Source organism: Centruroides vittatus, unplaced genomic scaffold (genome assembly GCF_030686945.1).
Source record: "Centruroides vittatus isolate TY-2023 unplaced genomic scaffold, ASM3068694v2 contig_1168, whole genome shotgun sequence".
NCBI classification, from domain to species: Eukaryota; Metazoa; Arthropoda; class Arachnida; order Scorpiones; family Buthidae; genus Centruroides; species Centruroides vittatus.
In genome coordinates, this window is record NW_027120749.1 from 3,486,454 (window position 1) to 3,504,231 (window position 17,778).

A 17,778-nucleotide genomic window follows, 5' to 3' on the forward strand; every position below is an offset into this window, starting at 1 on the left:
AGAACAAAAGAGGAACTGCCAAAACCAAAATGTGTTTAGGTTGCCAGATCTTTTCTGAGAAATACTGTACTGGCCACTGAATTTTTTATGGTTGTTTCAATTTCCCATTATATTTAGTGGAATCCAAATCTGCCAACTTGGCATTACTGATTACTGGCAATGACAATATTTTGATCAGTAGTTCCAAGTTGTGTCATTAACAGGTGATGTCAAATTTATTTACATGCCGTTGAATTCATCTTACTTCTAACCATCTAGCAATCTTAATCTGACATTGTTCTGGTCCTGTATATGTTGTTAGATTACCAATACTGTACTATATATTGTTAAATTTATGTGAATCGTTATTATTTATTAATTCAATAACTACAATTCTATTCAGCTTTTTGCATCGTCATGATGAAGCATTTTCAACGGAACCTCTAAAAAATACAGTTAAAGGGCCACCACCAGGATTTTTTCATGTTCAGAATGTAAATAATTTTTATATAATAATAATGAGCTTTTTACTTTTCAATATTTAAAAATTTATTTTAATTTCTTTATTATTTAAAAATTTAGATAACAGTAACAGTGACAAAATCTTTCCTGGAATATGTGCGATCTCAGCCTATTGTTTTTGAAGTATTTGGTCATTATCAACAGCACCCTCTCCACAGAGATTCAAGGGATATTTTGGCCCAGCAACAGTATGTAATTTTTATAAATCAAGTTATAAAATATCATTTGCATTAATTCGTGCTTGAAAACCGTTTTATATAATTTTTATTAACAATATTTAATTAATAGTTCTAAATTCAGGTATAAATTTTATGACTATATATTTATGTAAGATGATCAGATATCCTTTGGATTTATTAAATCATTTTAAAAAGAAAGAGAGAAATGTCAAGTAAAATTATAAAGTTACTTGAATAAATATATAGAGTAGTTTTTATGAATATTTTGGATACATATGTTTGAATTCAGAGAAGTATCATGAGCTAACAAATATTGATTCTTATAAAAGCAGTGAAAGAAGTATCATTATTAAAAAGTAAACCGCATTTATAAATTATAAATTTTATAATTTATAATTATTTTGCTTTTAAAAACAATGACGCACGAATATAATTTTTTCTTATACCGACTTAAAGAATTTTCTAACATCTGACATGATATAAAGAATTATTTAATATTTAATGTAAATACCAATGATATCAAGTTGTGTTTAATGTAAATAAAATATTTAAAAAATGTCTTAATGCAAAATAAGAAAAACATTTCTTAGGTTTGTTTTTTATAGTTTGGTAATTATTGCAGAGCCAAATGATTTTCAGATTACTTGTAAATACAGTATAGTCATTATATATGATCTTATTTTGTAAAATTTTGAAATTATATAATCTTACAGTAAAATGATGATAAAAAAGTTTTGTTGTGCATAAAAATCAAAGTATATGATATATTTGTTCAAGTAGAAAAAATTGCTAACTCAAGATATATTGCCATGATCTTTAGAAAACTTATGTCTCAAGTTAATATTTTCTACTGTATTATATAAATAACTTTCAATTGAATTTTTTATGAAAATATTTTTTATATAAAACATGAAATCTGTAACAAAAATTTGTACATTTAAATTCATTGTAAGTTATTTATATTTTTATAATAAGTTTTATATAAATAAAAAAAACTGAAAAGTTATTTTGACCAAACAATCATACAATTGCAGAAAATATCTATGAAATTTTTATGTATTTCTTTAGAATAATTGGTCCTAATTTGCATAAATTTTTGTGATCATATCAGAAATACTCTACGGGGTGATCACAATTAAAGTAGCCCTATTCAATTCTGTCTGCAGAGATATGTTCAATTCAAATATAAGTAAATGTTGTATGTGACATTTCAAGACATGCTGACGAAATTTCTGCAGGAAAAAATTTAGTTCCAAAACTCACTACTGTGGGAGTTGTGTTGCTGTGTGTGGCAAAAATACATAAAACATGCATTATGCATATGATATTGGCAATTTCTAGATATAAAAGTTTTTATGGCATGTGAAATACCATTTGTTATTATGGGTGATTTATCATGGTGATGACTTTGCTAGATAATGCCTTTCTTGTGAACCTGGGCAATGCTGGGTGCATTTTAACAATTCTAACACTTCATAAATTGTACAGAGATCTTTTTTACCCTCCCACACACACACACACACACACACGCACACTGTGTGCTCTCAGAGGAATGATTGCTTGATTTGAGGGAACTGGATATCTATATGTAGAACCAGGATAAAGACACAGGTAACTCCCTGTACAAGCATTGGAAGATGCAACAGCAATAAACAGATAACACTAATTAAAGCCATATTTATTACTGAATAAACAGGCATCTGTTACATGTCTTTGTTCTTTTAATCATTTGCATATCTCTGTCACCTCTATCAGTCTTGCAATGTGCATTTCTTTGTGGTGTTACAAAAAGAGTAACAATACTGATTAGATTATATAATACTGTGAAGTAAAAAACTTTAAAATATTGAAAATGTTAGTGAGAAAATGTTTAAAACGTTATTGAAAATTACTAACATTTTTTTTCAAGATAGGTAATTAATCTTATTTGAAATAATAAAAAATTTTCATTGGACTGCAATTTGAAAAAATTGTAGACCTATGAATTCCCACTCATTTGTCTGTCTCTTTCCTTAATCTCAAGAATGGAGTTAAATAATTAAATCCGAGACCAGATGTGGAAACCTTAGGGGCAGGAGGCCCCAATTAACTATATGTGAACTTCCAATGCAAACCAGAAGCCATGCTATTTCAATTCAAAAGTTTTCCCCTGAATAGATGATCGGCACGGCATGACTCTATTGTTAAAGAAAAGTATGATGTACTGTACTGGACATGGGCAAACCACTGCTAATTTGAGATGGAGAGCATATAATATAAATTAAATAAATTAAAAAATATCATTAAAAATTGTATCCCTGCATTGTGACAATGTCACAATAACTAATTGCTTGTTTTCTTTAAGTTTTGATTGTTTGCATGTACTTAAACTATCAAAACAAAACTTACGATGACAAGAGAAAATAATAAAACATGCATATGTTAGATTTTGATTACCACTTAAATATTTTTATTTTTTTGTGTTATGATTTATAAAAAAGAAAAAAAACTGATGTATTTTTCCAGTACTTTGTATATTTTTTAAAAATTTCAATAAAACAAATTTAATAAATCATCAAAGCATTACAAGTATATGTCTTGAAACTTTTTTCTGTATAATTAAAATTAGCACTGACTATATTTGAATATAGGTTGCTTTTATATTTTTTGCACATACTTTTGCCCTTTTTTTTTGCTTTTATAATTTAATTTTTTTTTGTATTATTATTATTTTTTAATTTTAATTTACTAATATTTGTGAAATTTCAATACACTCCTAATGTAAGCTAATAAAATTTTTTATATTTTTTAAAACTTAGTATATAATGTACATGCATTAAATTAAATAAAGTTATACATACATACATATATATAGATATTTTCATTACTTTTTTATTTATTTATTATATATTATTATATATTATTATTATTAGTAATCGTCAACCTCCAAGACGTATGTTTCCCAAGTCTATTCCTATTTCTCAACCTGTTCGTTCTCCAAAATTTGGCGTACTTCAATCACCCAGGTATTTTTTCTTTTTTCCCCTATAATTTTCTCTTGGCAAACTTATAAATAATAGTAAATAATTTGAAATTTTGAGTTTTATTTTAAGCCAACTAACAATTGAGAATTATTGCTGACTGAATATCTGATCATATGTTACCTTAATTGTTAGAAAATATGCTTTTTAGGTAATAAATAAGTAATGTGAGTTATATTTAAGTATTAAATGAAAAAATTTAGTTTTAGAAATGGTGTGATGCCATTTATTACTAATTTAGAAATGTAAGGGTTTTTGATTTTTTGATAAATTTTTTTAATTTAAGAAGTTTTTGAAAGCAAAATAAAATATTTCAAATGGTATAAATAATAATTAAAATTAAATCTTGATTCTCTACAAAATTTTATTTTTATAAATAAAATGATTATCATATAAGTTAGTTTGTAAACTTTTAAAGAAATATTTGATTTACACATAGAGATTAATGATCCTGCAGAAATGGATCTTCAATTTCTATGTTTCACTTTTATATTTATATTATTATGTACTTTTACATAATGCAAAAGTCTTTAAAGAAAATATGTATATGTTTATAATAAAGCTTACTTTTTATTTTTGATATGTTAATATAACATTGTAAAAATATATTATTAAACTTTCTTGAGGATTTTATAACTTAAAGTGTATCTTTATTTTCTAATAAAAAGTACATTACATCTGTGTAAATTTAAGCTGCCTTATATTTGCCACTGTGTAAAGTTCTTAAACTCAGTCATAGGAAAGAATAGTCTCTGAAAGATGGTAAATTATTAAGAAATATAATTATATTTTAGTTGACTTATTAACTAAGAATTTCTTCAAAGAAATTTTCTATTACAATGGTCATTTTGCTTATCATCTGACCATTCTGACCTGACTGTGAAGATGTGTTGGGTGCAATGGATACATGAAGAGACATACACATCTGGCTTCAGACTACCACTAGGAGAGATTACTATCTGTGACACAAGCACCAATGGCTGCAACAGCACCTTTTCCATCCAGAGACAAGTGGAAGCCTTACTACAAAACCCTGTCTCTTCCTGTACTATTGGCAAGCAAATTCGCATTCATAACAATCATTATATGTTCTACGATTAGCATCCTATTGTCTGCTTCATTTACAATGGTGATGTGACAGAGAAGCATGTAGCTATGTTACTGGTAGGTTTTTGTCTTCAGTGGTAAATTCTAGTTCTGTTTGAAAACAGATGACTACTATGTTAGTGATGACTTATTGGTAACTATATCATTTCTACTTTTATTATTGAGTGGCAAACAGCCCCCATTTTTGGCTTGAGCCATCTCATATGATAGTTGATCACTCCTACTAGTGGTACAAGAGACATTGCTAGCAAAGCAATACATTTAGGAATTCTTTCATCCTCATGTGTGTTGCCTTTTATGCAGGACTTCAAATAGCCATTTTCAAGCAATATAATGCTCAGCCATACACAGCTAGAGTTTCTTAGAAATATCTCTGTCACATTGCCAGACTTTCTTAATCTGTCCAATCTCCAGATTTGTTGCTCATTGAGATTTTTGGGATCATATAGTAGCCAATTTTAGTCATCTACAGGTAGGTACAAGGCGTCTGGAGTGGCAGTTGCAACATCTGTGAACATGTATCCAGTTGAGTATAGAGGCATGTATCCAGGTGAAAGGGAATCCTATAAGGTACTAAAGGTTGCTTTAAATTGTTCCATTATTTCATAGGAAATTGTCTCTTTGCTATGATATTGTAATTACTAAATTCTACATTCACAGTAATAAAGTTTTGTTTAATTCAAACACATCCTTCTTGATATATAATTTTTTTTTATCAATGAGTATATTTTATTAGATTTTTTTATTTAAATAAGTATATAAACAGTTTTACAATCAACAGTATAATTTTTTTTATATGATGATTATGATTTTTGTTAATGTAAGACATTATTATACTATGGATAGTCTATAATGTGCTAATGTCATCATGCATCATCAAATTTGCTTATTGCAAATGGAGTCCATAGTTAGATCAACCAGATGATGATGAATAGGATTTAAAGTATATACACCAGACTATCCATGAAAATTTTTGAATCTGGATTTCTTAGAAAAGGAAGCAGATATTTTTGATATGTTGGTCATTAATTGGTTGCAGTTATAATAATAACAATAATAATAATTATTGTTATTATTATTCTTTATCATTATCTTTTAAGTATTATCATCATAATTTTATAGGACAAAAGTTTTAAACTGATTTTAATATGCTGTTTCTAATTTTAATATAGAAAACTAATATATTGATACATCCTTTTAGTAGTTGAAAAATAATTCACATTTGTTATTACTCTAACTCAGTGTTATTTCAAATAGTAATATCATTACAATTGATATCATGATTATATATAATCAAGAAAAATTACTTACAATATTGTTCAACTCTTTACTAACACCGGAAGTATATTACACTTACAATCAAAAATCGCCTCACCAAAAATCGCATTTTATGTGCTCGGGCACATAAAATGGTTAGAAGCTATGGCTATTTATAAAATGAGCCACACTAATAAATGCATTAACCAAAAAGAAGAGCTCAACCTATCACCAGCCTGGAAACTCCTCCTTGACAAATATCAGTAATAATTTGACACTGGCATACAACGGTGCATGTCCGTTGGAGCGGAAAACGGCAAATTTTTCGATTTGAAATCTTTTCTATTTTTTCTGAAGTATTTCATTTCCACCTGAAGAAGAACTTCAAAAAAGTTCAAAAACGTTTGTGGGACAATTTTCTATAGGATAAATGCCGGTAACAGGTTTGATTTTTGATTGTAAGTGAAAAATTACTTACATGTTGTAATTTGTAATGTTATAAGAAACCTTTGTTTGTTTTAATTTTTATGGATTGCTTTAGATAGCCTATAATATAAAAAGGATGTTTATACAATTCTAGGATTTTATAATTTTTTTGGTTAATGTTACCTATGGTAGCAAACTCGGCGACGGGGAAATTTTTCTACCCTACAATCTAGACGGCGACAGGGATTTTTTTCCCCACCCCTACATTACGCGCGGCGACAGGGAATTTTTCTTTCTACCTTACATTTAGACGGCGAAGGGGAGATTATTTCTACCCTACATTCTACGCTTACAATTCTAAAAATTACAAATTAAAAAAAATAGGATAACTTACTTTCTGAGCTTTTCCCATTTTTCCACATTTCCCGTTGACGGAACAGGACTCTCCGGTACGTGACAATGCTCTTTTGCCTCCTTTCATTTTAACACTTGCTTTTTTGTCTTTCTTGCTGACATTAGGTGCGGGAGCAGCCGGAATAGTCTCTGGTTCTTTCCAACTAGGTATTTTTTTGTGATTGGGATGTATTCGATCAGTGTATGCCTGCCTTTTTAGAAACACCCGAGGATACTGCCGAAATACTCGTCGTGCACTCTAAACCAAGACAGTGCCATATTGTAAAGTACTATTTTTTTAGTAGCTTAGGAAACTGACTATAATTACGGTCGGTGAAACTTCCGTTAACCTAACGGGTACTTTACGCGGATTCGAGATTAGTTTGCCAGGCCTGGGCTTTTAAGCGTGCACCGAAAAATTAGTAATAATAATGACAAATATCAAGTCAGATCAAAAGTTCAAATATATTTAATTAGCAACTAGAACGTACTACGTACAAATATCAATAATTCCAAACAAAATTTATTAACGAAAAATCAACCCGACAATAAACTCAGCTACTTAGCTTAACTTAATATTAATTCCCCTTTGAAATTCGACAATCAAATACTTAGAAACTATGAACAAAATCTCTTACTAATTAAACGTCTATCCGTCACCTCACTATACGAAGAAAACTATTTCCTCAATCCTTTCGATATCGTCAAATCGTCAATCGAACTCCTCTTTAACACCTTGGATCGTCCAATTATCAATCTGGACTTCTATCAGAAAATACTTCACTTTCGAATTAACCTCGCTCTCACAGTCGCCTCGATTTGGAATTCACCTCGGTTTGGAAATCACCTCTCCTTCTTCGATTAACGTACGGGTTTTATACTGTGAGGTGACGTCACACTTGAGCTGGATTACTCCTCTTATTTACATACTTAGTTGCTAACATTAACTTTGTTCTGGCAGCTTTAAGTTTCCGACAAAGCTTATAAACCATTTACAAAATATTTATCATAATTTTCTGGGATGTTTAAGACGGTTTATCAAGTATTTCTCTACTAGTGATTGTGGGGACTCCCCACTCCATTTTTTTTTTCTGCGGACTGTTACTTCCGCCGGGCAGCTCAAGTGCGCAAGATTTTTCCTATGGCGCTTATTTCTCGGTGAGTTGTTTTATCTTCATTTTTCATTACTAACAAGAGAGTGGTGGGGAACCTTCGTCCTAAATAAACATAAACCCCAAACAAAAGATAATAAAACGGAAATAATAATAAAATAAAAATAACGTTCGGACTCAGTTCCTTACAGTATGATTGTCGAAAGATTCGCCCATGACATATTGCCACATTTCCTTTTAACGTACTTTCGAGAGCCGAGCTATTCCGCCAGCATTTTCAGCAACGCATCACGCATGATTTCCGGTCACTGCGATAACTCGATTTGCATGTTTGACCACATTTCTGGCAAAGTTCCTCGGTGTGTTGGAGGCCCAGTTTTACGGCAAATTTCGGTCCGCCATCAATTCTTTCGTCTAATCCTAATTCGGAAGACTCTGCTTCTATTAACTGATAAAAACGTCGCCCAGTACAATCTTTCCAAAATTCGTCCGACTCCAAATCGCAACTCGACATGACAAACTTGTGAAATATCTATTCCAAAAATTGCAGAATACGCTTAGCAAATTTGTCAATAAATGTATTCCAAGCGCTTAAATTCACAATGAAAATTAAAATTATTATTAATTACCTTGTAATAGAAAAATTCCAAAAGTAACAAAAACTCAAGAAAATCTTTATGCATGACAACACGCCTACTCCACTCTCGGGGGAAAAATTTGCATACTTCCGATCAATCGCGATTCTATGGATCGAAGCGCCCTCTACGGATTTCATTAATTGATAATGAAATCCCGACAAATTCCCCATCGTCATCTTGAATGTAGGGGGAAAAAATTTCCCCATTGCAGTCTAGAATTTCCCCGTCGCTCTCTAAAATTTCCCTATTGCCAAGTTCGCTACCATAGGTAACATTAACCATTTTTTTTATTTATCAATTTTCATTACTCTTCAACCATCTCTTTTCACTATAATTCCTGTTAAGTACAGCATGAATAAGCTATAATCATTTAGAGACAAGTCAAATGAATAATAATATTAAATTTTGATTGGCTGAAACTTTGTGATTTTGAGTCATACATGACTTCTGCTTGGAGCAAACATTGACAAGCGCACAGAATAATATAGAAATCTTTAGAAAATATTCTACAATATTATCTTCTTGCCATTCCAAAATATGGCTATCATCATTTTCCAATAAAAAATAAAAAGCTTTGTCATAGAGATTTCATCTTTTAGTTACTATTCCTTAGGTTGATATTTTGTTTCAGAATTCAAATAAAGTATTCAAATTCACCTGTAATTATCAGTTAATGCCAAAATTGCCTCTTATATTCCAACTATAAATTGACTAACTTTAAACAAATTTCAGCACATTATCTTTTGTTTAGATTTCGACAGTAAAGCATCCAATAGGCATAAAAGTTATTAAGTCCTGAACAGTTATGGAGAATTTCACAAACCTTGTTGAACTACAGGACATATAATTCAAATTTGTTCTACCATTTTTAAAATGATTAATTAAGCAATAAACTATACATTTTGATTCTGTATACTCAAATGTGGACTGTGAAGCTTTCTGTCTTTACACGAACCTTTTAATTCATAAAAAGAAAATAATCACAGAAGGATTTTGCAGCATCTTTAGTTGTTTTGAAAATTGGACAAAAATTAAACTCTATTTTTAACAAACTGTCATAATTAGCTGATATGTTATGACTTTACAAATATGACATTAGGTAAGCATCTTTAAACTTGTTTAAATTTTTATTGTTTTAGTCTATATTTGATTCACAAAAAGAAATCCTAGAAATTTGTAAATACCCTTTGTAAAATATGATTTTATTGTACTGTTCTGCATTTATTGTATGTACAAACACCAAAATAAATATATAACTTTATAACCATATTTTAAAAATTTTCTAATAATTTAATTTTTATATTTGATTAACAGATATATAATTTTTATGTTTTGTGTTTGCATCTGTGTGTGTCTGTATATATATTTATTTATTTATTTATTTTAAATTTCAGCACAACTCATATCCATGCTAAATATGATTTGCTTGTTTGGTTTGAAATATGTGAATTAGAACCAAATGGAGAGTAAGTAAAATTCTAATTAAAAACATTTAAATAAATTTAAAACATGTTTATATTACTAAAATCATATTTATAATTTTTAAAAATAAATAGATATTTATTTTAATTGTAACAAGTGAAATAAAAACTCTTTTAAAATTATCTTCTTCTCAATAATGGAAAGAATCATACATACACACTTTAAAAAAAACCTTTGAAATTCAGTAACAAAATTTTTTTAATGTAAAAAATTTTTGACAAATGTTTTCGACTCAAATAAAAACAATGAATATATTTAAATTAATTTTTAGATAATGTCATATTTTATTAATAAAGAGGATAAATAACTCCAATCTAGCAAATACGTTGAAGAAATAAATATTTTCAGCTGCATTTATCAATCATCTTCAGGCTTGAACAAATCAGAAAAATTGATGGCTGCACAGTAGAATGCCATGTGTACATTCCATTTACATTTGAATTCAAAATTAAACAATTACAAGGTATATTTAATAAAGATATATAAAATATGAACAGTGGGAAAGATAACAGATAAATTATAAAAGATATTGAAGAAATATATAAAACAAAATAGTCACTTTCAAGAACATTTAAGTTAATCATACAGTAAGCTCTCTGCATTAGATAAACATTTTGTATTGTAGTGATTGAGATAATTCTTCTTTATACTGCATTTGTGTATCTTAATAATTTCTACGTGTTTATAAAAGTTAGCAGAGATCTTAACTGCCCAGTTTTTGTGCTGAAAACAGCCTGTTCAAATGCAATCAGACTTTCAGCCCAAAGCTTTGAAATGTCCATCCTTTCTACAAACAACCAATCTTCTGTTTTCATTTATATTTATATAATTTGATTTGTTAATGTTTAGTTTTATTCTTGTACCTCACTGTGGCTGTATGCCATAATTTATGCTTTTTTCCTTTTTTCTTCTGATAATTTTTCTTGCTCTTTGTTTTATGTATCTTTTAGAACTTTTTAATCTTAATTCTTCTTTCTTTGAGGTGAGAGTCACTTCCTAGAATTTACCAACATATTGTATGCAATGTTACCTGAGTTCATACAAAGCAAAAGGTCACTTTTGATCTGGTGCTCAAAGAGGACAATGAAAAGGAGTGAGACTTTATAGTGAGACAAGTAAGGTTAGAACTTCAAGTGGGAACTTTGAAATTCTTGGGCCAAAGTTAGAGTCAGCATCTCGGCTTGAGAGTTTGAATGTGCAACTGGCTATTGGAACCAAATATACTAAAATCCTCAAGAACTGAGAAAAGGGAAGAAAGAGTGAAAATTTTGTAAAGAAGTTCCTAGTGGCCCTCACAGTAACTGAACAACGTTTTCACTATGCAGGCATTCTTTCCTTTCCTATCCACAATCTTTACTACCTTTTGCCCCTATCTTCAATTTTCTTTTATTACAGTAAGTTTAGTGTTTAAGGGTTAGTTTTAGTTTCAACAACCACACCTTATCTTACTGAGAATTATTTATTAACTTTAACAAATGTTTTCAACCTGTTCTATAGGCCATCTTCAGGTTTTTAAAAAGCGCTGGAACATTGATAACTGTTTTTTTTTAATAGAACAGTTAATTTTAGGTCAAGTTTAGGAAAATTATTATTGTACTAATTATTTTTGTTGCATATATTGGATTACTGTTATCACAATTCATGGTGTTGTGGCCATTTTTATTTTGTAATTGTTATGTCGACGATTGGGTTTAGAGTTACTGCTGGAGTAACCTTCCTAGAGTTGGCATCCTTTATTGAACCTGAAATAAAATTAGTTTTTCTAACATCTCCTGCATGTTTAGTTTGTTGGGTGTTTACCTTAGTGAGCTAATGGAAATCCTTTCATATCTCATATCTCACTACTATTATTTTTATTTGTTATGTATTCAAGAATTATTTCATTTAATTTTTCAACAAACAGCAATTCAATTAAGGCTCTTTAGTAGATGTGTTTATTTATTCAAATGTCTCATTTACACAGAAATGTACAAAATATAACTGATACGGATATTATAGTTGCACATCAAGTTCCTGTGGAAACTATGTATATTGGATTTGCTATGAAACAACATTTATTAAAAATTGAAAAATGATGTTTCTGCATCAAAAGATAAAAGCTTTATATGAGTCACAATTTTTACAAAACTGAAAACAATACAACAAAATGTAAATGATTAGATAACTTTTTAATATCCTTGTTTAATTTTTCTTAATTTCATTAATAGAATTAAGTAGTTAAATTTCCTCACCTCTAATTCCAAACTTCAAAATTAACTAAAAAATTTTTATTTTAAATAATACAATAAATATTTTAAATAACTATATTACACTAATTTCTCTATATTTTTTTATTATTAAAATAAAATCTTGTTGGAAAATCACTTTCCCAGCCTCAAGAGTTAATTCTTTGAAAGGATGTTACAGAGTTATATTTTTACATACAAATATTAACAAATATCTATTAAACTTTTTAACATGGAATTGAATTCTAGCTACTTATATAATTAATAATCTCTTTTAAAATAACAATAATAGTAATTTTTTGGAAAACCAAAACTTATTAATACTGATGAAAGATTTAAGCTAACAAAGAATTTATAATATTTAGATATGTTCCTGTCGTTGTTGACCATAGTGATGACAGTCCTTGCCAAGGTACTTTCCTTCTCCATCAGGGTATTCAAAGGCGTATTAGACTAACATTAATTCATGAGTCAGGTCCTGATCTTTGTTGGAAAGAAGTGAGAGAACTTGTAGTCGGTAAGTGAATTTATCTATTTTCAAACGCCATAAATATTTGTTTAAATACATTGTTGAGTTTCTTAGTAGAATTTTTTCCATAATGTGCAGTTTTTGCAATTTTAATGTAAATTACAGGACGAATTCGTACAACACCAGAATGTGATGAAGAAGACACAGATGTTTCTGTACTTTCTTTAGGTCTCTTTCCAGGAGAATATGTCGAGATGATTGGTGATGATAGGTAATAATATTTTCATGTTTTTATTTTGACTTTAAATATTTTAATTACAATAAAAAATGAAATTTTTTAACTTTTATCATAGAGTTATGTATAGATTTGAAGCTGCCTGGGATAGTTCATTACATAATTCTCCTTTGTTAAATCGTGCAACATCCTATAAAGAACAGATATTTATGACAATTTCCGCTTATCTGGAGGTATGACTGCAAATTTTGTTAATTCATTGTTTAGAAATATTTCTGAAATAAATTTTTTTAATGTTACAAATGTAACATTTTATTAAAAATATTTCATAAATGCATTTCAGGCATTCCATCATAAAATGGGCTAAATATTAAAATTTTTTATTATTTATTAGGCTATTTAGAAGTTTGTGCTAATTAAAATTTAATAACAGTTATTTTGATACAATAGTTATAATGATAATTTGTATCAAATTATTATTTTGATTTTCACTTTTCTCATTTGATTTCTGTTCAACAGTTCCTGAAATAGTGATTCTGAATAAATATTAAGAATCAATATTTCATTGTTAACTTTAATATTTATGGGGTTCTGAAGACATTCATTTATGATTATTTTATATTTATTATCAGTTTATATGTATGTATAATTGCATGTATGGCATTTAAGCATGAAACATTTGAAAGTTCAAATTTTGTGAACTTTATATATTTTTCAGTGTTTACCTTTTTTCTCCTAGCTTGAAAATTGTGCTCAACCAGCTATTGTCACTAAAGATCTGTGTCTTATTATATATAGTCGAGATGCACGCATCGGTCCAAGGTAAATTGGCTTTCTTTCCAGATTTTATTTTATAAATTTGTAAAACAATCTATTTTGAAAGTAAAAATTGTTTGGGATTATTTGCATTAGAAACCACACAAGAACTATTTACACATACTTTAATTGTTAACTTAAAAAAATTCTTTGAATTATGTTTTGGAATCCCAATTAAATTATTTTCTTTCAGGTGCGTCTATCCTCCCAATCGTAGCAAGCACAACAATATCAATAGGCTAAATTGTCTGAACATTGACATCATCAATCATGTTGGCCGGTACGTTTCATATTGGCCATGGTCTAATGCAACATAATTATCAAATTTATAAGTTATTTTAGCACATTGAATTTTAATTTTCAAGTTTTTAAAAAATGAAATTCTGCAATTGATATCAGTCATTGTTTCTGAAACATCAATTTACTTAAAAGTTACATTATTTTTATCATTTCAAAATTTTAGTTGTGATTTCCTCATATGCAAAATTTTAAAAAATATATATAATCTAATAAAAATTTAATTTAAGCAAAAATACTGAAAATAAATATTTCAAAACTTTACAGGATAATTTTCAATTATAGATATCTTTAATGAATTACAGGGCAGAATTAATAATAGAATGTGAAATTTTTTACATAATTATTTTTTATTAATAGTGCAGTCATGTAGACACATTTTTTTATCATTGTATGTCAATGTGCAGAAAATCAACTTTTAAGAATGAATTTATTTAATTCTCAAGTGCATTTAAATATATGCTCAAAAATAGAAATAAAACATTTTAAAAACATTAACTCAAAGTAATTTTTTTTCTTAGTGAAATTATCTGTAGCCAGTTACTTGCTATTTTATTTTAATTTCTAAATCATCTTTTTTGAGTAAAAATAATTAAAGAATGAATAAATTATTTAAAAACTTGATAAGAAAAAAAATGCTAAAGTATGAAAACATTATTTTTTTATTTTTATTTATAGAAAGTTCTTAACAACGAAAACAGATTACATTCACAAATATCAACTGAAAGCTATCTTTTTGTTACGTATATTAAGAGAAGTCAAATGAAACAGCAGAGGTTGCTAAGACACAGAAATCAATTTACATGTTAATAATTACCACTTTTGGCAATACACTTTTATTGTGACACCAGATGACAGATGGCTACAAATAACTTTAAAAAATGTTTTATATGTGATTAATAATATGAGTTTTTAAATTTTAATTCATAGTTCAAACACATTCACATTATCTGTGAATTAACTACATGTTCTATTGACATATTATTGTGAACTTTATATTTTTTCATTTTTATGTTTCAGGGAATTATTTATCTCAGTTTGATGTCATAAAGCAAACTTGTATTATAATTGACATTATTTTTAATTTGTAATTTTAACATTTATTGTGATTTTATGATTACATTAATTCAGAAAATGTCTTGCACCTATCAATGCATCACTAGCAATACAAGTTAAAATATCTCTATAATAGACATTAAAATTTTTTTAGATACATATTCATAAGAGTTAATTGTTTGAATTTGTAAAAATTAATACTCATTAAATAATAATTACAAATATTGTGTTTTTGGAATATATATTAATTTTGTAAATGATTATTTATACGTATATTTTTTATATTATTAGATTATCCCCCAGTGCCAGATCTTTGCGGCATCTTTTCTCCGGTGCTTATAAAAACTCAGATGTTAATCATGTTAGTGGTGTTTATGAGTTAGTTCTTAAACGTGCTGCTGATTCTGGAAGTCCAGGTAATACTACTTTTTGATAATATTGTTCATTTTTTACTGTTTTTGACTCTATTCTTAATATCAGTCAAAACAACAATTCTATTTTAGTAAAGAAGTTCAATGTTTAAAGGAGGTTTAGAAAAAACATCTTTCAAGACTCTTAAATGTATTATCTTCAGAATCCACATTCACTGAATTAAAGTTGCATTCTAGTTAACATTCCAAAATGTATTTTGAACACTTTCCTTTGTGATGTTACTACACCATGTTTTATATCTTTTTTCCTCTTTTTTCTCCCTCCTCATAAACACACACAAGAAAAACGGAAAGAAATTATATATATAAGTTATTTATATATATAGTCTATTATAGAGATATTGTAGTCAATGGTTGTTTATTTCTTGGTTTGTTCTATATACTTTTCTTTTACTTTCATACCACTAGTCAGTGTACCCTTGGAGTGCTGTTGATCACTATAACAATGGCATGGCAGGGGCAAGGTCTGGATTGGTCAGATAATGTTTTGGGGAACAAAAAGGATATGACAATGGAAGAAAACTTACTTTTGTTAAGTCTCTCTCTGTGTGTGTGTGTGTGTGTGAGAGAGCCTAGGTGATCGTGGAGATCAACAACGAATTAGATGGGCTATATATGTAATACACTTGCATCGAAAGTTGGGTCAGGTATGAACAGCAAAGATTAATCAGAACTTTGAACTGAGTGATAAAATTAATTTTTGAAGGATTAGTTCACAGATTGAAGGTAATTATTTTGATCGAGTATGATCAATGTGCATGCGAATGTTATTGTATTGTGTGTGGTGCTTCACATATAAGACTGCTGTTACATTTATACATCTAGGTACTATACATTCATATATATGTATATGTATATTTGTTATCAATTTTTGTTTAATATACTTATATACATTTAGATATAATAGAATTGTATATCAACTGATTATTTGTGTTTCCTTGTTTTATTCATATGGAGAACTATACCTCTAAAGAATTTAGGAAGTCCATCTGATTCTTTATATGAAATACATTTTGGAATGCCAATGAGAATTTAACTATAATTCATTGAATGCATATGGCAAATACAGAAGATGGGACGTTTCAGAGTTTTAAACTGAACCTTCCTTAAAATTGGACATTTTTACTAAAATAGCATTATTGTTTTGTTTGATAATGTTGTTATAATACATTAAGATTTTTATTGTTTTCATTTTTTAAAAACTTATTAGGTGTTCAACGCAGACAGAGACGTGTTCTTGATACTTCTTCAACATATGTGAGAGGTGAAGAAAATCTCCATGGATGGAGACCACATGGAGATCAACTTATTTTTGACCATCAGTGGGAACTTGAAAAGTTAACACGACTGGAAGAAGTAAATTATATTTATATTTTTTCAAACAAAAATTCTGTATTAGGAACAACAAAAACAAAATTTTATGATTCTCAAAAAAATAATAAGTTTACTACATGAGACAAAAAAGAACACATTACACTAGATAACATATAAATTGCACTATAAACCTAATGATGCATTCCTTTTGTTCTATATTTTTCATAATGTTAAGGCAAGTGTTCCAATGTTTTAAATTTGTTTGTTTTTTAATGGACATTGGATGTTATTTGTTATTTAATGGATATTTGAATTTTTATGTTTGAAATTGTGTTCCACCAATAAACAGTGAGATTTGCCTGAAGCAGAACTTCAGAGAAGCCCAAAAACATTTGTGAAAGTTATAAAATTTTCAAATGGAAATATAAGTAAATTGAGTAATGACCATTAATAAATGCAATTATTTCCATAGCCTATATTCAATCAGATCTGCAGTATTCACATTATTTCAAGATGATAGTAATAAAATTCTAAAATTTTCTAATGTTTCAGTCTGATATTGTACAATTTGTTTTTGTTTTTTTTTTTAAGGAATGTCATAGGTTTATGTCAAATAAACTGGTTCAAGAACATTTTTTAAGATATATTTTGTTGAAGGTGAACATTTCCATATTATTAAAATATGTGATAGTTCTGTAATTTTGAAGATAGTATTTGAAGAATTTTATTTGAAAGTTTTTAGTTTTGTATGAATTGACTGTTTACTCTGATGTTTTCATTTTCTATTCAGTATTTAGCATTTAATTTTTTTTTATATATG

At 28.2% G+C, this 17,778-nt stretch overlaps 1 protein-coding gene across 4 annotated transcripts in view; it reads left to right on the forward strand.

Annotated features, from left to right (window-relative positions):
* unc-104 (kinesin family member unc-104) overlaps positions 1-17,778 on the forward strand; it is a 187,472-nt gene that overhangs the window by 148,456 nt on the left and 21,238 nt on the right. For 3 of the 4 annotated variants that reach the window (XM_067278651.1, XM_067278667.1, XM_067278660.1), the window contains 11 exons: positions 383-473; positions 562-689; positions 3,593-3,685; positions 10,028-10,099; positions 12,706-12,857; positions 12,975-13,080; positions 13,163-13,277; positions 13,784-13,866; positions 14,054-14,140; positions 15,505-15,629; positions 16,855-17,000. In XM_067278651.1, the coding sequence (XP_067134752.1) occupies positions 383-473; positions 562-689; positions 3,593-3,685; positions 10,028-10,099; positions 12,706-12,857; positions 12,975-13,080; positions 13,163-13,277; positions 13,784-13,866; positions 14,054-14,140; positions 15,505-15,629; positions 16,855-17,000 (1,198 nt within the window). The remainder of the gene's footprint in view (positions 1-382; positions 474-561; positions 690-3,592; positions 3,686-10,027; positions 10,100-12,705; positions 12,858-12,974; positions 13,081-13,162; positions 13,278-13,783; positions 13,867-14,053; positions 14,141-15,504; positions 15,630-16,854; positions 17,001-17,778) is intronic. The other variant, XM_067278677.1, reaches the window with a different exon arrangement.